General features: G+C 38.3%; 1 protein-coding gene across 1 annotated transcript in view; it reads right to left on the bottom strand.

The window, feature by feature from the left end:
* HS6ST1 (heparan sulfate 6-O-sulfotransferase 1) overlaps nt 1-26,548 on the bottom strand; it is a 187,570-nt gene extending 161,022 nt beyond the window's left edge. The window contains exon 1 of the mRNA XM_034439786.3: nt 25,128-26,548. Within this exon, the coding sequence (XP_034295677.1) occupies nt 25,128-25,645 (518 nt within the window). The 5' untranslated portion in view covers nt 25,646-26,548. The remainder of the gene's footprint in view (nt 1-25,127) is intronic.
* Nucleotides 26,549-27,088: the final 540 nt, after the last annotated feature.

Below are 27,088 nucleotides of genomic sequence, written 5' to 3' on the forward strand. Positions count from 1 at the left end.
TCTGTGGATGAATACAGATGCCAGAAGTTTCCAGTCACTGCCTTAGTTTTCAGAACAGTTTCTGACTAAAACAGACTCTCAGATAGAACAGTTTAGTTTGTCCTAATTTAATCACAATTGTTTATGTATTTCCATTTGAGCTCACAAAAATGCAGCCACATAAATGTTTACAAAACTACTGTATTTTTGGAGTATAAGACATACTCCCCCCCCAAAGAGGTGAAAATTTGGGTGTGTCTTATACACCGAATGTAGCCTCGCCCATCCACCGGCCCCCACCCTTTGGACTCTGCCTTCCAGCAATTCAGGCTGCAGGGATTGCCATAGCCTATTGCCGCCTCCCCACACCCCATTTTTCATGCCCCATTTTCAGCCTCCGTGCACCCCATTTTCCGCCTGTTCTGGGTGGGACGCGTGAAGGCGGCAATAGGCAATGGCAATCCCTGAACCTTGAAACAGCTGACGGTCAGGAGGCCAATCCAACCGACAATCGCTGCTTGTACTAATCAGGCTGTGTTGAAACTGAAACTGAAAGGGACTGTTTGCTGTTTGCTGCAAGAAGGCAAATTGCTGGGAGGCAGAGACAGATTTTTTTCTTGTTTTCCTCCCCAAAAAAGGTAGGAGCATTTTATACTCTGAAAAATACGGTATATATGGTTCTGATCAATGACCACAATAAATATATTTGCAGATAAGACAAATAACTGCTTTTCTATAGAAGTGTAATGATTAGTGACTGGGGACTAAATTCACACTTTCTCTGCATTATCCCCAAATTACAAGATTTGTTGAATAGACTATTTTATTATATATTCATGAGGTAGATTAAGAAAGCAGCAAAGACAATTCTACCCTACTGATACGAAGTCCAGCAGCTTTTTGAAACTCATTCTATGTTGTTTAATATAACAAAAGATTTATCAAAATTACTTCAAAACCAGCTATTGCGTAAATTATTTAATTTAAATTACAAGAGTACATCTTGATTTGGACATTATGAAAAATGAGCATGCCATCTTCAAACAAATTTATTGCAGGATTTATCTTTTGACCTTCAGACTGGAAATATTCATTTTCTTTTTAATACTCTATGTTATACAATGAAAAAACAAAATAAAATAAAATGGGAAAAAGCAGCCATCCTTGCTTGGATGCCTTATTTGTTTGGGGAAAAAGTATCAGATCAAATCATATTACTGCTTATGCTAATGAATATAAAGAAAATTTGTGCTTTCACATCAGTTTTAACTCCTGGCAACTAGATTGCATTTTCCTGGCAACATTTTTGGAAGTGGCTTGTCTCCTTTCTGCAACTGACAAAAGGCCCAAGGTTACCCAGATGCCTTCACACTTAAAGCAGGGCTAAAACTGAAATGTCTACTGCTTTCTAACCTGGTGCCTTGACCACTACTCTAAACTGGGTCACTAATGAAGAAATGAATGCATAATCAAGCTGAATTTATAATAAAAAGATAAATAAATCTACATTTCACTTTTTAAATACAGGTATTCCTTGATTTACAACAATTCATTTAGTGACCATTCAAACTTACAATGGCACTGAAAAAAGTGACTTACAACTGTTTTTCACACTTATGATCGTTGCAGCATCCCCATGGGCACATGATCAAAATTCAGGTACTTGGCAGCTGAGTCATATTTATGACGGTTGCAGTGTCCAGGGTCCTATGATCCCCTTTCATAACGTTCTGACAAGTAAAGTCAATGGGGAAGCCAGATTCATTTAACAACCATGTTACCAATTTAACAATTGTAATGATTCACTTAACAACTATGGCAAGAAAGGTCATAAAATGGGACAAAATTCACTTAACAAATGTCTTACATACCAACAGAAATTTTGGGCTCAATTGTGGTCGTAACTTGAGACTACCTGTACTTTAAAACATTTAAAGACAACCAAATAAGTAGATTTTAGGTACATTTTGCATAACTTACAGTGTTTAGTAGTCTTTCATTTTATTGAATGATGCTTTTTTTTTTAGGAACAAACTAAGATCAATGAAGAGATAAATAATTACTTTGAAATGTATTTGACCTACTAGTCAATAATGCTCTGAATATTTTTCTTAAAGATTTGGTTCTTACTTATAGAAACATAAGGATGTGGCTTAATCTTTATTTTCTTTACAGGAATGAAGCAGATTCAGGGCTCATGCCTTTCCCCTTTCCTCTGCAGATTTGGCAGCCCCCCAAAAATATGCTCTTAGGAGCCTAGGAATGGTTTGAGAATGATGTGGAATTTGCAGAGGACTGCAAATAGAGAGAGAGTTATTAGAAAACATTTTCCACCACTTATGAGAATTGAAAAGCAATTTAAAATTAAGCCTTAGTATTTAGAATAATATGTTGTCTATTAAGAGAAAAGTTGGATTTTCCTATGTATCCTGAAGAGCAATTTGATCAGTTGGCTACTGTAGGATTTTTACTCTAAGATTATTGTTCTTTATAGGGGTGGGATGTTGGGATATTATTGTAAGTAAAATTTGATTTAATTTACTTACGTCCCCTTTAATTGGGAAGAAAAACACGGAACAAAACAATCTAATGAACAAAGTGAGCTACATTGTGTGCTTAGTCAGTCTAGATCAGGGGTGTCAAACTCGATTTCATTGAAGGTCACATCAGGGTTGTGTTTGACGTCGTGGGCTGGGATGGGCGTATTCAGGGTGGGCGTGGCCAGCTTGACGTCACTCATGTCGGGGCCACTTGTGGTGGCCCAAGCGCTCTGCCAGCAAAAACGGGCCCCCAATTTCTGTTTTCGGCCGCAACAGTCTCCTGCAGCCCTCTGCCTGTGAAAACAGAGGTTGGGTGGCCCGTGAGTGTCCCCCCTGAGTCCTGTTTTTGGCCGTGACAGCCTCCTGCAGCCTCTGCCAGCGAAAACGGAACTCTGTGCAGCCCTCCTGTGCGGCCCTCCTGTGCTCTGTTTTCACTGGTAGAGGCCCCGCATGTCGGTCCTTCAACGTTTCCAGAGTGACCCCATGGGCCAGATCTAAGCACCCTGCAGGCCGAATCTGGCCTCTGGGCCTTGAGTTTGATATCCCTGGTCTAGATACTAACTAAATGTTGCTCAAGCCTAATTTAGTTTTGTGGCTTGATATTGATCAACCAAGAAAATATATGATTGTGAGGCTATCCTATATTTTGTTGGAGGGAAACCTTTTTTAACTTTATGTCTTGACATGTACAAATGTCTGCCATTTTTCCACATTAAAAATTTTCACCTGAGATTTCATTTGGTTTTTGAGTGGTATACCAGAGTAAAATTGAAGAGCTAGGTGGGCAGAGCCAGAATAAACATTAAATTTGGATTGATGAAAATGTAATGAAAATACAGTTCAATAATTAAAATACAGCTCATGTGAGAGCTTCCTACATATTTAATCATTTTTATTTTTTATCATATTGAAATGTAGAGTAAAGTCTAAGAAGCCTCAACACTGTACATGAGCAAGAGCCAATGAAGTTTTGGGGCCTCAGATCTGCATATCTGGTCTAACTGATGGGGAAAAGAGATCTGTAGGCTGTAGGCCTGTCACCTATGTATTACAGGCATCATCCACATAATGACATAAGAGAAAAACAAAATCCAAGCAGAACCACTGCACTCATTCATATCCCAAAATTCAAAATAAAATTCACCCTTACATTTTCTGTCAGTCTGAGACACAATGACAGAGTAAGTAACTGTTTGGTTAGTTGAATTAGGAAAGCAAGAGTATTCACAGGCCCTACCCAGAAACCAGAGGATTCTAGAAGTTGGCTTGCAGTTGCCCTGACAAGGGGCACTAAACATGTTTGTTCTGAGACGGCGATTCATTTCAGCAGACAGGCACAGCATTAGACAGGATAAAACTATTCATTCTTGCCTCCTATGCAGCAACCCAATTTGTATCTGCCACTTTCCTCTGGAGAAACCCACTTAAAAGGAGCTTTAAAAGCCAGGGGAGAGGAAGGAGGAAGGGTAAGATTAATCCTGTCTTTTCTGATTTAAAGTATGTGAACAGGAGGAATAGCTGACCGATTATGATTACAGTTTAATGTTTTTGCTGAAGACCATCCATTGCTTCCATTAGGAAAAGCGAGAGAGGCCAGGAACTGATGAGCCAGCAATCTCCCCTAGCTTGTCTCAGCAATGCAACATTGATCTCTTTCTCCCCACCCCAACGTTTGCAATGCTGTCACTAATATCCTAGCAGCAATCGTTACTAAAGGGAGGAAAGGGCCACACATCTATAATGCACATGCACACACACACACACCAACATGCACACAGATAGATTCTGTATTGACAAGATTTGACAGCGTAAGGGAAATTGCCAGAGATAGATCGTAGGCAACAAAAGGACTTGGAAACAAAACAAAATGTGACCAATTGTCATTTGGGTGCTGCTTCTACGGTCTTATGAGGCTATTTAACCAATCAAAGCATCAGAACAGATTCTGAAAAACACCCACAATAATCCTATCTACTGGTATATAATATTTTACGGCAACAGTGGTCAGGCTTAAAACATTTATAAGTTGCATATAGATTTTCAGGATGCAGTTTGAATTATATCAGTTTCATTTTTTAATGTGTTCAAAACATCTACTGTTTAGTTTTATTTATTTTCTGCCTTTGTTATTTTTACAAATAATTCAAGGTGGCGAACATATTCAATACATCTTCTTCCTCCTATTTTCTCCAAAACAACAACCCTGTGAGGTGGCTGAGAGAGAGTGACTGCCCAAAGTCATTCAGCTGGCTTTCATGGCTAAGGTGGGATTTGAACTCAAGTCTTCCATTCTCCAGTTGGTGCCTTAGCCAAACTGGCTCTCTTTTATTTGTCTGAATGCTTTGTGTAGAGAGAATGTCCCTTAATTCTATTCTGGAAATTGCTTAACTTTATTAAAAAAAAACCAGAATATTAATCTTTTAGTGAGTATTGTAAATTTTATCTATCTTTAATATAAAAAAAAAATCTTGAAAACGTGTCATTGCAAAAAGTCTATTATTTCATTTAAAGTGTATATATTTATATTTCTTTATTGTTTTTTATATAGCTATGAAAATAAAGACTTTGCAAACAGGATTTTTTTTTTTACAAATACCAAAACACAATGAATAAAATGTACTATTGTAAATTATACTAAGGCATAATCTAAGAATCACTACTGTGATTCTGCATTAGCTGGAGTTATGCAATAAGATGCGATGTTAACATGAAATTGCTAATTGTAAATCACCATTTTCTTCTCAAAGATGAAAGGCATTTGCCAAGAATTACTTCTCCAAATAGGGTTTTCAGCTGTTAAGTTGAGCTTAGCATGAACACAAAAGAGGACAGAGTGGAGTAAATTTAGAGACATTTCAGATATCATCTATATAAAATCAACAACTATTCAGACAGAAATTCAATAGCCGTGATTAAACAGAACATATGGAGATGTAACTGTTTAGAATATATGGTTAAAGATAACGGTCTCATCTACTCACCTCCAAGGAGCATACTGAGAAAGTGCTTTTCCGCTCTGTTCAATTGTTGAGGTCTTCTTGTATTGCTACTCTGATCAAAATTCTTTAAGTTTATTGGTTAGCACTTGGTACAGATCAACAGTCCCAAAGGTAATACTTACTAAGCATCGGCAGTATAGAATGCTTTAAGATGCATGGCTAGAAAGCAAATCACTTTTCAATTAAGATCAAGACAAGAGCCACACAATCCTTTCTAGGGAAAAGAAACGTTCACACAGCTTAGCTTAATCAGAAAGCATCTAGGGAAAAGAGGTCTGAACATTTCTAGAGACTGTGATATAACGAAGCAGGGTTTTACAAGCAATGGAATATATTTTAAAAATAAACCAACATACCATTATCAAAACACCTCAAATTTGTAATTGGATAATGCTTTATTAGACTCACTCAACAAGGCACAAAAGAGTTTTATAAGCTTTTTGGCCCTTCCCCCCCCCCCAACACCATTTATCAGGGAAATTGCATCCATCCCTGATTAATCCATTCCTGCAACTATCTTTGAACAGCACACTGCATGCCTGAAACATCTGGTTTAACTTTTCTTCTTTCCTCATTCTCATTGCTTGATGAAGAATTCTTGGAAACACTGGAGTTGGTCCTAACTCAACTCTGGAATTTTTTCACAAACCATCTTAGCTACAATTGTTTTTGAAGCACAATAAAGAGGCACTTAAGCATACAACTGACATATTCCAAACTACAATTCTGCGCCCATGGAATTATTACTCATGCTTGTATAAATAATGCTTTCAAATATTTCTAGCATTTCATACATGTAATAATTGCTAACTGACAGCCAATTATAACAAGCTATAATTTCATTCATATTATAGATATGCCAGACCTGTAAGAAATCTTGATTCCAACAACAGGCAAATTTTACTTTATGTATTTCCCTTTTAGCATTTTTCTCAAAATGCTGTTTACTTTCAGCAGTAATTAACCTTTGTAATCTAATTTTATTGAGATATCAGATGTTGCTTAATACATCTCCAAGTAATGCATGCACAAGAAATACTAACAGTAAAATCTATCACACAAAGGAAAATATAGAACATGTTCCTGGATCAAGAGACTACCAGCAGCTAGAAATAAAAGCCAAAGAGATAGGCATAGGTGATGCTTTATTCCGTGTTCCCAAGGTAGATATCCAATCAGGGAACACAGAACTTTTGAAATTATTTGGAGATGGTGACAATGAGAGAACTTTAGATTCTTAGACCATGATCTGCAAAACCCCTTATGAGGAGCTTCTGGCAGGGAATGGGCTACCCCTACCCCTACCACTTCACAATAACTAGGAAGAATATCTTTGGAAATCAACTGTCTTGCCTTATCTGAAGGGCTTTAAGCTACAACTGGAGGAAGAGGGAGACAAACTGTCAGATGTAAATGCCTTATTCTCCAATGTGTAAATAATGTATATATGGAACATCAGAGGTTAACTTATTCTTTGGACTTTAATGTATTCATAACTTACCACTCCCATTCCTAGCTCCACCCCTTGTATATATAAGGAGCCACCCTCACCATTCTCGTCGCTTCTACCTTGAATATTCAGTGAATATAGAATGCCTATCATAATTAAAAAGAAATATATTTAAAGCTCTAACTCCTATTATCTTTATTGAGTCTGATCCTGAAAATATTGCAACAAGCTGGTAGCAGAGGATGGTTAATTGACTCAATAAGTAATTAAAAATGTCCAAGAAAGATAGGCCCAACACCAGGGCCTACAGCAAAGAAATAGAAACTGATCAAGAGATGATCAACGAATCCACCAATGCGATTTCGAGAGAATCCGAAGAATACACCACTGAAGAAGAAGAACTAATGAGTGAAAATAATGACCAGAAAGAAATCGAAATAGAAAATAACGAACTCAGGTCAGAGATATTAAAGATACTAAAAAGCCAAAAGAATGATGAAAGTCTCATCGCGGACCTCCAGGAGATGCTGAAGAACAGCGGAGCAGCGAGAGAGAAAAACGTCATTAAAGAAAAACCCAAAGACCAAAAAATCGTAAGTGAGATGACTACTGAGAAAATAGTTGTTAAAAAGAAAAGATGTGATCCCGCGCGAAATTTTGAATGGCAGCCATCTTGGTTTCAACGAACTTCAAAAGAGAATGGAGCAGAGCCAATCAAAACGCTCAGTTCAAAATTTCTGGCGCGAAAAACACTATCAGACGAAGAAAGTGAGAAAGAAGTCTCAAACTCTTCAGATGATCCAAAATCAGAAAGTGAAGACGATTTAACAAAATCTCAAGTAAAATCAGCAATGAAAACGCTTTTTGCTGCTTTTGGGCCAAGACTGAAAATTACCAAGACATCTACGAAGAAGCAAGAAATCAAACCGGCGACTCAAGACCTGCACGCTCCCATCCTGACTTCGAAAGCGACGACGCCCGAGCCCAGAGAGCCATGCCGATTTCGCCCTACACCACAGACAAAATCGAATACCAACGCACACAAAAAGAAGAAAAGAACCGTCACCACCACCAGAACCCCAAAAACCGAGCCAGAGACCGACTCATCTGAGGAGGAGCGGATCGAGAGAGCTGAAAGGGAGAGAACCTTCCACGACGCCACCAAAGAAGAAATGAGCAACGCGCATGTGCGAAACTACGTAGACGACCCAGAAGGACTTGAACTGGCCAGAGAACCGCGCAGACTCATTGCAAGCATCCCAATGCCGTTCTGTAATTTCCTGCACTTGAGAGATCACGGACTGCCCCAGGTTGTAAGTAATGGACAGAATAATGTAGGTAACTTACCCAGTGACTTCCCAAAACTTAGAATTGATGGCATTAATTTACAAGAGTGGTATCAACAGCTTCAGGTTATTTTCATGAAAGAAAATTTACTATTCTTTATAACTAGCCCTCCAAGAAGACCTTGGACTTTAAAAATAGATTGTTTACATCATAGAGCATTTTTCATAATAATATCTAGCGTGTCTCCTGCAATGTATCATAGCATCAAACCAAACCTAACTGTATCAGAAATAATTCAATGCATGTTTAATCTATTTCACAGCGATAGCGTAGCTACAACCACAAGAATGTCTAAGGATTTCTTTTCCTCTAGAGTAAAACCAGGGGTTTCTATAAGTGAGCATTTGATAAATCTAAACAAAATAAGAGCTGAGCTACAATTGAGGGGGGAAGTGATTTCAGATCAAACAATGAAAAGTGTTATTATCAATTCACTTGATCCATCATGGGATAGCTTTATGTCACACTTAGATACCATTAATTTGGGATATTTATCCATAGAAAGTCTATCTAACAAATTGATAGCAGAAGACAATTCAAGAAAAAATCGATCCAGTAACCAAACAGACCACAAACCTTTTAGGAAAGTAGTCTTTCAAGATAAACATAATGAGGCCTTTAGATGCTACAATTGTGGATCCAGGGAACATAGTAGAAGAGACTGCCCCAAAGTCTCAAGAGAGAGACATAGACCAGAATATAGGAGCAAATATAATTACAGACAATCTTCCACAGATAGACACAAATATAGAAGCCCACCAAATTACAAAGAAGGTAGAGGGGGTAGAGAAAATTCAAAAGAGAGGAAATCTGGGTCACTGAATGGGCTAAATAAACAAGACAGCACCAGAACACAGCAGGATGAGAATAACAATTGGCTTATTGATTCTGGTGCAACAAATCACACCACCAACAACAAAAGTATATTATCTTCATTTATAGAAGATAAGTTTGTGATAAAGGTAGCTAATCAAGAAAAGGTTCAAGTACTAGGCAAAGGAAATGTGACCTTGCCTGGTCTAGGGAAAATAGAGGGGGTATTATTAATCCCAGAGATACCTCACAACATACTAAGTGCCATAAAATTAAGCAGAGAATCTGATATCAATATAGTTTTCTCAAAGGGGAAAGCAACTATAGAAAAGAACAAAACAAATGTAGGTACTGTAATGATAAAAGGAGGTCTACCCTATCTGATAACTAAAGAAAGATGTTTACATAACATTGATTCAAATATGGAAGATTGTATTGAAGCAGATGATGAAAATGTCAGTAACAGTGACAATGATGAGTGTAGAATAACTCATGATCACAAAAATACATACAAGGAAAAGAAACCAAAAATAGGTAAACCAATTCATGATGAGTGTGCTCACATCTTACACAGGAAGTTAGGACATGCAAGCTTTCCTGTAGTACAAAAAATGACTGAACACGCAGAAGGTGTCAAAATAAAAAATTGTGAAAATTATTTGGAATGCTCAGTATGTAAGTCCACCAAACTAAAAACCAGTCCCAGACCAAAAAAATCTAACAGATCAACTAACAATATTTTTGATTTGGTACATATGGACCTAGTTGGTCCATTAAGTCCCTCAATTACCTATAGAAAACGTTACTTCCTAACAATAGTGGATGACTACAGCCGATATGGTTTTGTTTACACATTAAAGCACAAGGATGAAACATTTCAGAAATTTAAGGAATTCTACAAACGTATAGAAACACAACATAATATCAGAATAAAGCAAATTATGACAGATAGGGGATGTGAGTTCATGTCTAAAGAATTCTCCCAATGGTTAAAGGATAGAGGAATGTTACATTTCACGTCCAATCCTTTTTCTGCATTTCAAAATGGAGTTGCAGAGAGGAAAAATTCCACACTACAAACCATGATTAGGTGCACATTAGAGGATGCTGGTTTAGGCAAACAATTTTGGTCAGAGGCATTACATTATTCGAATTACACTCAAAATAGAACCTGGTCCAGTATTGTGAATAAGACACCATATGAGGTGATGTACAATAGAAAACCCAAATTATCACACATGCACATATTTGGAGTCACTGCAGACGTACACATACCTAAACAATTGAGGAGAAAGGGAGAAAACGTATCCAGGAGATTAAGATTCATGGGATACGAAACTGGAACCAAAGGGTACAGATTTATTGATAGTAATAACAAATTTATAGTATCCAGAACAGCTGTGTTCCATGAACAGGCCAATTGGTCAAAATTGCACCTTAATGAAATATTTCCTAATAAATGTAAAGATACGATATCTTGCGAGGAAGGAACAACAGAAAATCAAAATATTAACAAAAGTAAGAACAAAACCAAAACTTGGACTAATAGTCAGCATAAAATAAAGACAGACACATTAACAAAAAAGGAAGCTAGATATTTGCATGATAACCATAGCAAGCCTGAAAGAACTATTAGAAACAATAGAAACCAAATACCAAATAAATACAAAGATTACATAATGCATATGAATGGAGAACAAATAACACCTAATACATATGAAGAAGTATTGAAACTTCCACATGAAGAAAGAGAAAAATGGGAACTAGCTATGGAAAAAGAGATGGAAAGTTTACAAGGATTAAATGTATTCACACCTGCGATCGCACCTAAGGATAAAACAATTATAGGTACCAGGTGGATTTATAAAATTAAGAACTTAGAAGGAGGCAATACCTTATACAAGGCTAGACTAGTTGCACAAGGCTATGCACAAAAATATCCAGAAGACTATACTGATACATATTCACCCACAGTGAGAACAGAGAGTGTCAAAACAGCCCTTGTAGTAGCATCTGCACTCAATCTGGACGTATTCCAATATGACATACAGACCGCATACTTACATGCAAAATTAGATAAGGAAATATATGTAAGAGCACCACACAGTCAATACACTAATAAGAACGAAATTTGGTTATTAAATAAGAGTCTGTACGGATTAAAGCAATCCGGCAAAAGATGGTACGATTGCTTGGTAAAAGTACTTAAGACCATGGATTTCAACGCCACCACTGCTGATAACTGTTTCTTTGTAAAAAAGAGTAATGATCATATTGAATTTGTATTAATTTACGTGGACGATATTTTATACATTGGAAAGCATAAAGAGAGCAGGGAAATCTTTGTAAATAAGTTAAATGAACACTTCTCACTGAAATCTCTGGGTAAAGTGAATAAATACCTTGGTGTGCAAATTAACAAAACTAAAAGGGGATTCAAACTTACACAGAAAGATAAAATCATCGAACTCCTAAACAAGTGTAACTTAAATAATGCTAAAACCTGTGACACCCCTATGCAAACTGATTTTCTTAGAAACACTGATGAATCTTCCCCTGAGTTTAAAGACAACACATTTTACAGATCAGTTATAGGTTCACTCCTTTATATATCTAATTGGACTAGGCCAGATATTGCATTACCTCTCAATCTATTGTCAAGATATGTTAGTAAACCAACCTTGTATCATTGGGAAGCTGTCAAAAGAATTCTAAGATATCTGAAGGGTACATTAGATTTTTGTTTAATGTTGGAACCCAATAATGACAGAGAACCAAAAATTACTTGTTATGCTGATGCAGATTGGGCTGGTGATACATCATGCAGAAAGAGTACTTCTGGTTATGTTTTTCTATTGAATGATTGTCCAGTTTACTGGTATACTGGTAAACAAGAACTAGTAGCCACTTCTACTACAGAAGCGGAATATGTTTGTTTGTCCAAAGCTGCAAATAACCTTGTATGGTTCAATGATCTGATCACTGATGTTTGGAAGAAACCCACCTTACCATTTATTATGCATGAAGACAATAAAGCGGCCATTGAAATATCCAGATCCGATGCAATTGGACAAAGGTCCAGGCATATTGATATAAAGTTTAAGCATGTGAGACAACTGTCTCAAGACGGATTCATTAAAGCAATACATTGCGATACTTCTGAACAATTAGCTGACATATTAACAAAACCCTTACCTTCTAAACAACACAAATATTTAACTTCTAAATTATATGTATTATATTGTCCTGAATCAGAATGTAATTGGTGTTGTGTAACGAACCGGCATTTAGAGGGGGATTTGTCAGATGTAAATGCCTTATTCTCCAATGTGTAAATAATGTATATATGGAACATCAGAGGTTAACTTATTCTTTGGACTTTAATGTATTCATAACTTACCACTCCCATTCCTAGCTCCACCCCTTGTATATATAAGGAGCCACCCTCACCATTCTCGTCGCTTCTACCTTGAATATTCAGTGAATATAGAATGCCTATCATAATTAAAAAGAAATATATTTAAAGCTCTAACTCCTATTATCTTTATTGAGTCTGATCCTGAAAATATTGCAACACAAACTTTTAGAAATTAATGCCAAGCATAAATCTCAGAACAAACAACCAAGTAGCATGAAAGAAGGGGAACTCCAATACAAAACAGGAGATGTAACAAGTAAACACAATGTCAATCAAAAAGGAGTCAGACACTATACACTAACACTCAAAGTATGATGAACAAACAAGGTGAACTTGAAGCACATGAGAGCAGATATAAACACTGTTGTCATTAACGACACTTGGTGGGATGAAACACATGAATGGTACATACAGCTTGAGGGATTTGAATTGTTCAAAAGAAAAGGCATAATAAAATAGGAGATGGAGTTGATTTATATACAGTATAAGAGACAGCTTCACTACTATAGAAATGTAAAGTAACAACAATGAAAACTCAATGATATTGTCATAGGTGTATACTACAGATCAATCAAACCAAACAGATGAACTTTTCGTTATCAGTTAGCTAAGGTATGCAGGAAGCATACTGCAATAGTAATTATCTTGGTATCAACTAGGAGACAACCTCTGCACCTAGTGGGAGATGAAACAGACTCCTGACAAATCTAGCAAAAAACTGTCTCCCAAAAGGTAGAAAAGGGAACTAGAAGGTTAGCTATACTGGTCTTAATTCTTAGTAATAGAGATAAAATAATAGAATGGGTTCAAATTGTGAGAACTTTGGAAAAGAGTGACCATATCATATTGGAATTCAATATAATGCAGACACAAGCAATAAAGCAAAATCAAACTAGTATTTTATACTTTAAGACTGCTGATTTCAACAAACTTAGAGAGTTCGGGAATGAGATTACAAAAACCCAGTCCAGCATGATACAGTTTGAAAAAGAAAAATAAGACATCCAAGAAGAAATCAAGATGGTTGCATAAAGAACTCTCTTCAACATGTAAACAAAAAACAAGAAAAAGTCCAGGAAACTATGATCTACTAACCTACTGACAATAGAACCATTAAAGACAGATTAGGAATTCAAGTCAAAGTAGGCAAGAAAATGGTAAGACAACACCTATTCATTCTAGACAAATTCAAATCACCAGAATCAAATAGGTTACACTTCAAGGTTCTGAAGGAGCTGGCAGATGTGATCTCAGAACCACTGAACCATATCTTTCAAAGATCTTGGAGCACCAGGGTACTACCTGAGAACTGAAAAAGAGCTGATGTGGTTCCAATCTTTAAAAAAGGGGAAAATATGGATCCAGGAAACTACAGACCGACATCAATACTTGGGAAGATCCTGGAAAAGATAATTAAGAAATGGATCTGTGGACACCTAGTAGTAAGCAAAGCTATTACTAGAAGCCAACATCAAAAACAGATCATGCCAAACAAATTTTATTACAGTCTTTGACAAAGTGACTAAACAGTGGACCAATGAAATGCTATGGACATATTATACTTGGACTTCAGTAAGGCATGTGACAAAGTACACTACAACCTACTTTTTAGTAAAATAGAATAATGTGTGTTAGACAGCATCACCATGAGATGGATTTGTAACTGGCTAACAAACTGCATTCAACATTTTGTCTTCAATGAAACTACATCTACATGGAGGGAAGCATGCAGTGAGATTCCACAAGGTTCTGTTTTAGGCCCAATACTCTTCAATAATTTCATAAATGAAGGGATAAAAGTGGAACTCATCATATTTGTAAATGATACCAAACTGGGAAGAAGAAGATCAGAAGAACGACTCAAGATACAGAAGGACCTTGACAGACTTGAGAACTGAGCCCTAGTCAACAAAATGCAATTCAGTGATGAGAAAAGTAAGGTAGCACATATAGTAAGAAAAATAAATGTACAGATGTACAATAAGGGATACTTGGCACAATAGTAGCAACTGTGAGAGGGATCTAGAAGTCCTAATGGACAAGTAGGACAAGTATGAGTTAACAGTCACACTGGCAATGTTTGAAAATCAGAATTGACAAATAAAAACTGAGATGTGGGTAGGGAAGTATGGTACAAGTTAGGTGTGGGTTGACAGAAAATGGTTTATGGCAAATAAAAGATTATATACCTATTTGCCAACAAACATGAAGAGTTGTTCCATAAGTTGAGAAAGGTTGGTTTCCTATGTAACATTTAAATAAGAAATCTTATTTTTAAAAGGTTAAATTAATGAAAACAAATAATGGAACATACAAATGACATGTTTGGTTTATCAAGTTTGGATCATCCCCCCCCCCACCAATTTATGGAAAAATACTAGTGGCTGTGCACATCCAATGGAGGCAGAATCAGGGCTGAAAGTTGCCAGACCTTATAGGACTGTGCAGAAGAAGGACTCTCCTTCACATACACATGAAGAAAGATCTTTGCCTTGATAATGGTGAGAGCCACATGAAACCAGAGATTAAGCAATACTCTTTTAGACACATTCTTTGCCCAGCTGTGTAGCATTGAAAACATCTCACATCTGACATATTCCAAAATATATGCTCTTGCATCATTTGTATTGTGGCCACATGGCAATGCTCCACAAAAGGATTGTCTAAAAAAATAATCTATTTCTTTCTCATGCTCCAATTTCTTCACTGAAAATTAAACAAGGAAAAAAAGCTGTTCCTGGAGAATTAAAATAACCAGATATTGCATTGAGAAATCAATTATTATAGTTCCCACAGGGACAGTGTGGAAAAATAGCATTATTCAGCCAGTTAAATACTTTAAATATCCCACTGATTTCAGTAAGAGAAGCATATTCTTAAAATTATTCCCACTGAAGAAGGGGGATGTTTTGGAACAACTATGCCAAGTTCATGAATAAATATATTTAGTTTCAGAACCAAATTAATTTGTGGTAACAAGCAATCTTCTTTCCAATCTTTTATAAGGTCAGTATTCCTCTTTTCTTTTAGAGGATTTTGGAAGTATCCAATGGAAATGTTATCTCCTTGCCAGCTTGAGTATCACCATATTCAAAAATATTATCAGGACTGAAAACAAAGACAGTTGGTTTGATTTCATCAAAACAATGACTCCCACCCTCTTCAGTCAATGGAAAACAGGAGGAGAATCCATAATCCAATCCAAGCACTCCTTTGTTATTCATGACTTTAAAAGATTGTTATCACATCTTATACACTACTGCAATTTCAGCTTCAAATTTACATATCTGAAAAAAGCAGATACAGATCTAACTTCTCAAATATTACAAGAATAAACGTAAATATTATGTAAAAAAAGGAGGGCTTTCCAAATCCAATTTTTGATATAAAGACTTTATTGTCTCTGTTAAACAAAAAGGTACACCCCAACTGTGCCCACTTGACCTAAGAAATACAGTTTCTTAATTCTGATACTCTTCAAGATGTATTGGATGTCAATTTCTGCAACTTTTTTGACAATCAATCATGGCTGAGGAGTTATGGGAATTTAAATTTGATTTGTGCACCCTTGTGAATACAAGGTTGAGAAAAATTAGTTTATCATAAATGAATTTACACCGGATTCTTAATGCAGTGAACACTTCTCAATCAATTAAATATATAAAGTAGTAAGAAATCAAGGGAGGTTCAAAAAGACCAAGTAGCAAGTACATTACAGCTACAGATTTAAAAAAAAATATGAAAGGAAATGGGAGACTGAAACAGAGTGTAGTTCAACAGAAAAGAGCACATTTAGGTTGCCCACAGTTCCCATGACCTTAATCAGTGGTCATGCTAATGTTGGGATCAAATATCAACTTGAAAATTAACAATTTTCTATTCAGTGGAATTAGCATCTGCTTAGAGATACTCTTAAGTTAAATCCCCATTTAGCCTTAAAATTTTCTGCAATCTTGGATAATTACTTGCTCTCTGTTTGATTCTCAGCCTATCATACTACCACCACATATGCTTCCATAAACCTCCAGCAATTGTTTTAATTCTGCCCCTCAGTAGTCCTCAAAAGCTATCAACCGTGACAGCACTTCTTCCAACTGACCAACACAAAATCCAAAAAACTGGCATCCAACTGGTACAGTGGTCTTCAGTGTTACTGGTACATTCTCTGCCAATTTGTCTACTTAAAGGATGGTGTAATATCTCAGCAGATGTGATACCATTAGGAAAAAGAGTTAGAAGGCTTCAAAAAGGGGCTGAGAATTTCACGCAGCCTGCAGATTACCTATTTTTACTTTATGAAAAGTATTCTTTCTAAAGACTCTAAATACACTTTACAGTTATATTAGTAGTAAGTTATATATAGTTATATTAGTAGTAATAGTAGTTGTAGTAGTCTTTTTATTTTTAAGAGAATCAAAATGTATCTTTCACTCTTACAGAAAGTGAGAAATTCCAAAGAAAGGTCAGCAGCTAAATTCTGTGACAGAATTGTGTAAGTATGCATACAAAGCCCAAATTAAGGAAGCCTACAGAGGAAGCAAAATTATTTTTCAATGCATACTTTATGAATGCATACTTACGCAACACTTTAAACAAAACCCTAGAACTGGGAAGAAACAAAGGTTTTAATGGTTTTTAAGCCCCTATAATTTTCGCTGGGTGTTACTTGGAGATTGATGTGTACAGATGGTAGTGGAATACAGCAATGTTTTATCTGCTTCTGTTCTGTGCAATCCTAGGAACTTGGGGTCATTAATGGAGTACTTTTTGAACACATAACTTGAAATTCAGTCTAACCAAGGGAAGTCATAATTTAAAAAAAAAACAATTAAAAATGTGAATTGAAAGACTGGATTTTATTCATTGATGATACCAATTTGTTTTGAAAGATTATTCTAGCTTTTAGGCTTCATATTCAAAAATAAGAACAATACTTAAAATGGTCTGGGACACATAAGTGAATCACAGAGCCTATAAATCCAGAAAGAAAAAGTTTGAATAATCAAGGGCAAAAACTCAGCCTGCAAACCTTCTCAAAGTCCACAGAAACCACCTGGTAACACTGTTAACATTACTAGAAGTGGGATTAAAAATGTAAGATCATTACCATCCTTACACTAACCCCAAATGGGTCTAAACTTTGACTGAAATTTGGTCATTTTGCCATAGACTTTCAGAAATGTAATCTTAGGGTGTTGCAGAGGCAAATGGAATGCTGGGGTTACATGTGGTCCAAAGACCACTACCCTTACTTAATATTAAAAGCTTGTGGCCTGTCCTGATTACAACATTAATAACAATTGGTGTGTTGTCCATAGTAAACGTGCAATTCACTTCAGTATGCTAATGAGAAATTAAACAATTCTACTTCCTAACTTGTAGACTTCTGAGATGTAAATTTACTGGATCAATCTGACTTTAATTAGAATCCTGAAGTCTGTCAATTAAACTATGTGTACACAGAAGCTGAAGAAGGGAAGCACAGGATTTAGAATAAAGTTAGGATTTTCATTCTATCCCCAAGATTTGTTGGAGAGGAAGAAACAGATCTGGACCTTTTCTCTGTTCTATATATTTTTTTAATTATATATATTTTAAAAACAAATATGGATTTGCAGCAGAAGATTACTTTGAAGGCTGCAAGAAAAGGAGTTTAGAGTTGCAACTTGCTGTTTCCCCATACAGTATAAATATTTGTTGCTCAGAATGCTTTATGTCTAAGCAGAGGATGAGCCTAGACTTGTATATATGAGCTGTGTATGTAAGATTTTCCAAAAAAGCCTAGTTCTTGACGTGATCCATCTGGAGCTTCTAAATGGACAGAAAATAAATTTGCAGCAAGAAAGGAGAAAATGATAACAAGCTGTGAAAATATACATATAACATTCAAACAAAATGTGCCACAGTCTAGAACTCTTTTGTTCCTTCTGACTTAATGAACAAAACACTGTTTGCCAGAAAAACTTGATAACATTCATTTACCAATATTTAAGCTTTTAGCCAGAAGAATTTATTTCTACTTAGATCCTTGTGGGCAATTCTATCAGACAACTCAGTCATTTGATAGATTTATTTTTACTAGTAGCATTAATGTTATCATTTGATATTATTGTGCACACATGAGAGATATTCCCAGTGGTTTTGCCAGCAATAAGAATGTCCGTGAAAGGCTCAGCAGGTAGATTTCTGTGACAGATTCTTGTTAATGAGAGCACAAAACCAAGATTAAGTAAAGCTGTGGCAGAAACTCATGAATGAAAAAAGGTATATGTAGGGAGAAGGAAGCTAAGAAACTGAGGAAGTGGGACGGGAAACACAAAAGGAGAAAACTGAAATATTCTGTTTTCAGCAGCAGAATGTGGCAATCCATATCAACTGGCTGCTCCAAGGAGTTTAAGAAAGTCCATGCTCAGTCAATCCTTTCCAAGCCAAAATGGATGCTCTTCATGTCTCCCTCCATGCAGAAAAATAGCTACCGGGCCGGGGGGGGGAGGGGGGAGGAGAGAGGATTTTAATATCATGTTTCCCAAGAGTACTACTGTACAAATCACTACAATAAACACACTATGCTGCAAATCAGCAATACAAGAGAAAACCTAATTGTGAATATTCTACACAATGTCTGGTTGGACCTCAATAAGATACTCTCTTATGTGGAAAAAAGGACCAAATCAAATCCAGAACTAGGTAATTTAGTGCATATGAGCTTCAGTGAATTCTGACACAATAACCCATTGGGGCTTACAAATGGTACCCAAAGAGCTGGAAAGTCTATATCACCTCTCCCCATTTATCTTTATGTTAGATACCTTCTAGCTACAGTTATTGGGGCATCAGCTACACACATGTCTGAGAAAAAGTGAGCTATATTTGAGGTCTAGGAGGCTTATTTAAGTTCTTTAAGGATGCCATTGGTCTTAAAAGGTTCATACTTCCCTGCTTTTGCTTCTGTGAAGGAAAATTATAATCCCTGAAAGCAGGGGTGAAATCCACTTACCTTTGGTACCGGTTCTTAAATGTGAGCGCGCGCACCTCCTCCACACATGCACAGAGCCTTTTGCGCATGCGCAGAGGGTTAAAAACGGGACGTGATGACGGTGGGCGGAGCCTCCTGTTCCCAGTGCTACTGGTTTGCCCAAGCTGTATAGAACCGGCTGAATTTCACCACTGCCTGAAAGGAGGAAGCAAGGCTACCAAATGTGCCCCATTTTCAACTGTGCCTGAAATATGGTAATTTGGAATTCTTGTCTGCTTAGGGCAGAGCACAGCAGAAAGGAGATGACCTTGAAGAACCCCTGGAAGCATGTTCTCATGCAGACATAAGGTAGTCTCTGGCTCTATTATTAGCAGAAACTACTGAAATATGGTATGGCAAGGTGAGAATCTTCAATGCATACAAGGATGACGTCACTTTGAAGGAATTATTTCCTTTCTCTCAATATAAGAATGCAATCCCTTCTCATACTCACTTTTCTTGCCACCTTTTTCACAGCTTAAAGGACATATTGCTTTGGGCTTTTCAAACCTAATGTTAGATGGATGTTGGTTGTTGGCATGACATTTCTGGGAAAATCTAGTGCCCTGTGTAACTTCCATACCTATACTCCATATCAAATAGGGATCAATGTGCTGATGGAATGCGCCTTGATGCTAATTTTATTAAGATCATTTTAATGCAAAACAAAGGTAGGATATCAGCATTCTTAAAGCAGAGTACCAGAATTCAGCATCTTCATTATTTAGAAGAATGTCTCTGGACCCCATATTGGGCCCACAAAAATTCAACATGATGGATGGTTCCAGCCCAGCATGCTCTACGCTCTGCAGTCAGAAAAAAACGCAAGTGACCCTTCCCACACACATACCAATCTGCAACGATAGGCAATATGGGAGGCGGGGGTTAGTTTGCATTTCTAGTAAATGAGAATTCTGTGACTTGTCATGCTCATTACTGCAGCTACTTTGTGAGACTCCAACACCACCAAATGTGCTTTAAATAATCTCACTCCAGCAAGTCAGTGTTATTCTTAAAAAAAAAAATCTGCAGAGTAAAGAAATGATAATTCTTAGCATACTGTAACAACTGCAATTGTCTAACAATATTCCTCCTCTCCAAAACAAAACAACACTTAAAAATAAACAATTAGGTTAGTGTGATACCACTATAGCAGGCACCAACAAAGAGGAGAATGAATGTGTCTCTATAAAAAAGGTACTGTTATTATCAAGACCAACCTGAAGTAGGAAAGCCGTTGCATTCTGGATGCAGAAAGTGCACAGAAGCTCACAGAATGTAGAATAAGGATGCACTTAGCAATGCTAAAATGGTATTACTTCCAGGGTTAATAATCTTTTAGCTGATGATTTGTGTGCATTTATGAGCACTAGTGAATGACCTTCAAGAATACCTGTAAGACACTCAGAAGATGCATTAAAGAAACACGAGTCCTTTCTTTCCAGAAATACAGCTTTTCCACATTACTGAATAGCAAATTAAGAAACAAAAGAGACTGATATCTCAATTCAAAAAGGTAGCACCAGCAGCTGTATTTGAGGAGATTCAAGTATTGATGTCCCTTTAAGCAGTCATATATGGGATCCTGTCCTACTAAACCACCCACATACTATCCTTTCTTTCCAATACGTTTGCTTACAGACTGCAAGCAAAGAGTTATTTAAGTGAAATGCATCAGGACCAATATTTCTGCTGTTCTTTGAAATAAAATTGTCAACAGCAACAGAATTCTGTTGACCAGATGAAAGCTCCAGGAATCCCAAAATACTGCACATACTTCAATGGCAGAAGCTGTTTCAATAAAAGATTATCACCCAATGAATTTTCCTGCTCCCAGCAGGCTCTATAATGTGTGCCAGACATGAAAACATAGGTTGTTCCATTACCCTAGATACATTATTCAAAGCGGCAAAATGAAGTGATATAGCCACCACTGTAGTGGAAATAATTCAAGAATGAATCCCTTACAAAGGAAATCTACTTCATCAGTGGTTTTACATAAACAGCTCTTGCTTATGAAGCCAGGTTTCATTACAGGCAGGAGAAATGTTATCTTTTTATGGACAAGATAAAATGAACTACCATACAATAGGCCTATGTGACACAGCAATATTACAAGTCAGTCAACAATTCTTGTTTATTCTTAATATACAAAACACTATCCAGTTCAGAGTTAATGAATGGCAAGGAGGATGCTTATTCATTGAGAATGGCTTGAAGCAATAAGATTGCTCCTCCATAATGCCATTGATGCTTCAATACAGTACTTTTTTCAATCAAAGTAGGACATCATGAGAAAGGTTCAAGGATAAGCCAAACTCAGTATCTGAACGTGTACATGGGAAATCCTAAATCTGGTAATACTTTAATTTAGGACTGAAATCTTATGCATGCTTACTTATTATTATTAAACCCCTAGAAAATTATTTTAGGAAATAGCATTGGATCCCAGAGAAAAGAAAAACGGAAAGTCGTTATACAAACAAGATATTTAACCAATTATATTGTAAACTTCATTGTAGATACAATATAGCTCCAAAGTCCTTAAGTCTACACAGGCAAAGCAAACAATTTGTGGGCACTATGATCACCAAACCCACAGCAAAACCTGCAACTTGGCTTTTTGCTATCCAAGCATTGCATTGTTCCAAGAAAGGAAAGCCATGTAAGAACAGGATTTAAGTATAAATTTAAATAAGGAAAGTATGCAACTATATCTGCCCATAAATCTACTTTCTCTACTGATGATTTGCAAACTAAAGTTGTTTGTTTAGGAGTTTTTTGAGAGGGGGGGAGAAGGTTAATGTAAAAGTTCCAAGAACATGAAACAATTATTCATTTACAATCATCAAGTAGCAATGTATACAGAGGAGGGAGGGGAGAGGACCATTGTATGCCAGTATTCACATATATTTGTCTTTGCAGAAAGGGAACCCTTTTGGATAAGTTTCTTGATATGATATTCCTGAGTCAGTTTACATAAAAGTAGATTATAGGGCAATTAGAACAATTAATCAAAATTTGACCAAGGTGCATTGAAAAGATAGCAACAACAGAAGAATCAATACATATAATTAATAACTCCACGCAGCATCCCATGCTGAACAAGTCTAACAAATGGGGAAAGGGGGTGGATAATAAAAGAGCTGTGCAGCAGAGATAAGACAAATATGCTTTGTTCTGGCCTCCCAAGACTACCTACTCACTGGAAGGATTACAGAGGATATGACCAATATATATGGACAACAGACATGAACAGAAAACCATATGGCACTAGAGGAGCTGTGTTTGAGATCAAGGCTCTAAAAAGTAGCAGGAATTAATGACTTACGGTAGAATGGCAAGAAAACAATCAATCTTTAAACATGACTCTAAGATAGGAAGGAAAATAAGGAAATAAAAACACTTCAGATGATTTAAAGAATAAAACCCAGCATGGAAGAGAAAAATTGAACTACCTCACAAGGCAGGCCAAAAGATACTACATACATGCATACATACATACATACATACATACATAGGTACATACATACTTACATACATACATCCTTTAAGTTAGGTGACCGTAGATGGAAGCAATTTGTGCATGAATTGTGGATGACTAGAATACATCAGGGTGGAATGCTTTCAAAAGATTGACTTTAGCTGGATTTTTAAAATCTATACTCGAAAACCTTGGCAAACATGGTAAAAGAAAACCATAATGAGAAGATGAAAAGTGTTTTAGGAATTAATGTGGGCACGAGAAAAAGATATATGTCTCTAGGAATAAAGGATGCTTAAGAAGATTAATGCCATCTAAAAGGAAAATGGGGTGGGGGATAGAGACATGGGGAAAATCCAGCAGGCATGTACAAACAATCAACAGGATAACCTAAGAGAAAAGTTACTTGACTAAAAAGCACAGATATAAAATAACTATGTACAAACAAGAATTCTAAATTAGGCATGGCATTCATTAAGTCGACAGGAGTGGATAATAATAGAAAAGGGCTATTACAATCAGTAAACATGTACAAAGACAACAGCCAATATTACAAAAAAAAAAAAGTAAAACAAAAGTCTATAAAAGATATAAAGGAATCTGGCAAGAGACCATTCTTAGTGTTTCTTCCATATGCACTATAATGCAGAAAAATAAAGATAGCTCTGAGAATGAGAAGTGTTAACACTGCCAATGGTTAACAATGGAAAGATTTATTGTTGACAAAGACCCAGGTTTAGAAAAATAAGATTCATTTACATATGCCTGAAACCCCAAATCAAATGAAGGGAATTTGTTAAAATGTGTGAAATGAGGTAGACATCTAAAGTAAAAAAACCTCCAGACATCCATTTCTCTGAAAGCTCTTAAATGGGACCCTGAACTTCTGCCCCTTATTCTGGGTGAATGGAGACTGACTGCAATGGACATACATTCCACACATTCTCAGGAGCCCTCTCCGCTGCTACAGTAAGATTGACGAGGTACACACTAAAGCTCTGAATGAAAATGAATTAAAATCTCAGGGAAATCCTACAAAGTATATGAGGAAAGCCAGTTCCAGAGTGTATAAAGCAGGAAAGGAGAGTTCCAGCAGAAGGCAGTGGAAAAGAAAGACGACTATGGGGTCAATGAGCACAATATAGAGACAGGCAGGCCACATATATGGGATTGATACAATTCTTTCTGCCTTCATTCCTTTCAAAGGCTTAGCAGCTGCATGAGACACAGAAAATTCCATAGGTGCAACCTCTCTCTCTCTCTCTCTCCCTCTCGCTCTCTCTCTCCCTCCCTCCCTCTCTTTCTTTTCTTCCACAAACACATGAAGAGGAATGAGGGGCCTGCCTAATTTGTGTTACACGCACACACACAAATGGGCAAGAACAGAGGAAACAGGCACCAACTGCATTGAACACCAAGTCTCAGGACTATGTTGCATGCTGAGAACAGAGGACAGAGGAGAGAAGGAGGGAGGGAGAGAGTGAGTGAGTGAATGAATGAACGAACGAATGAATGGAATGGAATGGGGAGCTAGATAAGTAGCAAAACAGTTCAACCATTTATTCTGAGTTTGATGACAAAAGCAGCCAGCAGTGAGAGTGAGTCACAACAGTGCAGTAAATGTGAATCAAATTGTAAGGTTAAGGCTTTGGCTGAAGAGTCAGGAGCCAGCTGGGCCATGGAGAACTGTATCTTTTCCTCAGCCATCAGCCTGCTGAGCAAAGTAGTTGGCATCAGTCAGCTATGGAAACTGCCAAGCTTGGAGACATTCAACAATAAGCTCCTGGCATTGCCTGACTTGTGAAGTACAGGTAGTGATCAAAGCGTCATGTTAGCAAAGAGAACTCCAGGTATACATACACAACACCTAAGCTTAGAGAAAGAAGCCTGAAGCTCACTGGCTGACCTTGGGCTTTACTGCTCCCTCCAGCCTACCTAACAAGGTTGCAGTGAGGAAACATAGAGGTCCGACGGCGAGGAGAAACTATAAATAAGACATGGGAAGAGGAAGGTGGAGAAGAAGAAAAAAAAAAAAGAGAGAGAGAGATCACTGCGCGAAGGAGCCTCCCGCTCCCGTCTCACCTGGGAGGTTTGACCGCGGCGCTCTCCCGCTTGTCCAAAACGCCGGGCACGCAGTTGGTGAGCTCGGTCCAGTCGGCGTGCAGCCCGCAGCTCCAGCCCGTGGAGAAGCGCGAGAAGAGCCAGGTCTCCCGGCGGTTGGGCCGGTAGCAGGTGCATTTCTTCTGCCCGGGCCGGCAGTCGCAGGGGACCTCGAGGCGCACGTTTTGCACCAGGTGGCGGCCGAAGGTGGTGCCGCCAGTCTTCTGGATGTGCAGGAAGACGATCACGTCGTCCCCCTTCATGTCGAAGGCCAGCTGGCGCTCCAACTCCCGCACGGGGAAGTAGTACTTCTTGACGTAGTGCGGGTCCGGAGTGGGGAAGAGGTCCAGCTCATCCTGGTACGAGCGGCCGCTCGGCGAGCCCAGACTCAGCCCCGGCCCCACATATTGGTACAGGATGAGCATGAAACACACCGACCCCGCCACGATCAGCAGGAACTTGCTGTTCCTTTCAACCATGGTCCTTCCAGCGCGCTTCATATGCCACCATCTCCCGGCAATGGGGAGGCGGCGGCGGCGGCGGCTGTTCCTGGAGGTGTTGGCGGCGCCGAAATACGCTCCTCTTGTCTCGGCTTTGCTTCACGCACCAGTACCGACGACCAAACCGGCGCCTCCCATTGCAAGAAGCGGGGATTCCCTGCCCCTCTCCTCTTTCTTTTTCCCTTCTTCTTCTCCTCCTCCTCCTTCAGTCAGATCGGGGAGGCGAAGACCGGGGAGGGGGGGGGGCCGTACAGCGCGGTTCCAAATGACCCCCTCCCCCGGTTCCGCCTCCCTCGCAGCTCCGTCCCGCCTCTGCCTACGGGACTTTGCTTCCCCTTTCACTCCCAGCTCCGATCTAGCCAGGCGATCGGCTCACACGATCCGCAAACCCTCCGTCTTAGCGCTGGCTCGCTCGCTCGCTGGCCGCCGCCGCACGCTAGTTCGAGTCCTTCCTGCCTGGCTTCCTATTGCCAAGCCCCACCATGATCTGAGCCCAGCATGCACAGCGCCGCCTCCACTCACTTCTCTAGCTGCTCCAAGCGCGCACTGGAGAAGGGAGAGCAATCGCGGCGGCGGCGGCAAACACAGGCACGCCGCAAAGACAGCAGTTCTGGAGGCTCCGAAGTTGCAAGCGCCCGCCCGTAGAAATTTTGAGTGTGCGCGCGCTGCTGGCTGCTGCTGCTGCTGCTGCGGCTGCGATGTTTTGGGGGACTTCTCCACTTCCTCTTTTACATAAGCAAAGCCTACCAATGGGGAAGCGCAGTTACCGATCTTCACGTTCAAGAGCAGTGATATCCATTGATTTCAGAACTGGCGGTCAGCTCTCTCTTCGCCCCCTCCGCTCTCGATCCAAGAGAAAGGAAGGACCGCCTGTTCTTCAGTCGCGAAATCTATTTTGCTTTCTAATTAAAGGAAGACCCACCCCGGGATCCAGGTTCTACAGTATTATCTTCTCGGGTTGTGCCCCTCAAGAGCTTTCAAACAATTCTTCAACAGGTGCTACTTTTCCCTGGCATTAAACTGAGCGATGAATCAAAACTGACCTGAAAGTCAATTACCGCAGTCATCTTTATCCGAAAATTTATATACCATTCTTTATTACAAACCCGGGAATTGGTTGACAATCCGATGCTACAATAACGCAATACAAAAGTTTTAGTTCCTAAAAATAAAAAAAAAAATGCAACATTTAGATACTCAGTTTTATTTTAAAAGTAAGAATGTTATCTTGAACAAGCCAACTAACCAAGGATGTTTTAATACTGTTAAGGATTCTGAAAAGGTTTCTCTTGAAGGCCGTTTGGGAATGATCCACAAAGACACTTTCCTCTAAATTATAATCAGCATTTTTATTTCTGTGCTTATGAATGGCGTGATTCGATCCAGAGATCTTTCACATACTTAGCAAATGGTCTTTTGCAGATCTCATCAAAATGAGTGATC

The sequence above is a fragment of the Pantherophis guttatus genome, chromosome 6 (genome assembly GCF_059756535.1).
Source record: "Pantherophis guttatus breed Tessera chromosome 6, ASM5975653v1, whole genome shotgun sequence".
Taxonomy (NCBI): domain Eukaryota; kingdom Metazoa; phylum Chordata; class Lepidosauria; order Squamata; family Colubridae; genus Pantherophis; species Pantherophis guttatus.